At 54.1% G+C, this 606-nt stretch overlaps 1 protein-coding gene across 1 annotated transcript in view; it reads left to right on the top strand.

Moving 5' to 3' along the window:
- The window catches only part of EMH_0095020 (uncharacterized protein), a gene marked incomplete at both ends in the record, with an annotated part of 744 nt that extends 547 nt beyond the window's left edge, over positions 1 to 197 (top strand). The window contains one exon of the mRNA XM_013502176.1: positions 11 to 197. Coding sequence (XP_013357630.1) covers positions 11 to 197 — 187 coding nt within the window. The remainder of the gene's footprint in view (positions 1 to 10) is intronic.
- Between the last annotated feature and the right edge of the window lie 409 nt (positions 198 to 606).

Here is a 606-nt window from a genome sequence, read left to right as displayed (position 1 = left end):
GCAACCGCAGCAGCAACACCAGTAACAGCAGGGGCAACAGGCAGGGGCAGCAGCAGCAGCAACAGCAGCATAGGCAACAGCAGCAACAGCAACAGCAAAAGCAACAGTACAAGCAACAACAGCAACAGCAACAGCAAAAGCAACAGCACAAGCAGCAACAGCAGCAACAGCAGCAGAAGCAACAGCAGCAGCTTTGATGGGGGGCCCAAGAAACAAATGCTCCTTCAGGAGCAGCGGTAGCAAGCCTCACTCTGTCTCGCCAGTTTTGCAGAGTCGCTGATTGCCGATGGAGAGCGACAAGCGGCAATGCAGCGAGATAAATACCTTACGGAAATGCAGCAGCAGATTGGAAAGTTGGAGCAGCAAGAGCAGCAGCTACCACCGGATAAGCAGCAGGAGGTGCAAAAGCAGCAGCAGGAGTTGCAGCAACAACAGAAGCCTTTAATGACGAGAGACAACAGCTTCTGCGTCCTTCCTGAAGCTATATTTGGGCAGCATGGGCCCCCCTCTGGCCAACGGTCGCTGGGGGCCTCTCCTGGTGTCAAAGCCATGAAACAAAGACAATTCCTCTTTCGCGCCTTCACCGCCAACTCAGCGGAGAATTCA

Source organism: Eimeria mitis, genomic scaffold (genome assembly GCF_000499745.2).
Source record: "Eimeria mitis Houghton genomic scaffold, Emh_scaff8445, whole genome shotgun sequence".
Taxonomy (NCBI): Eukaryota; Apicomplexa; class Conoidasida; order Eucoccidiorida; family Eimeriidae; genus Eimeria; species Eimeria mitis.
This window is presented reverse-complemented; position numbering and strand designations above follow the sequence as displayed.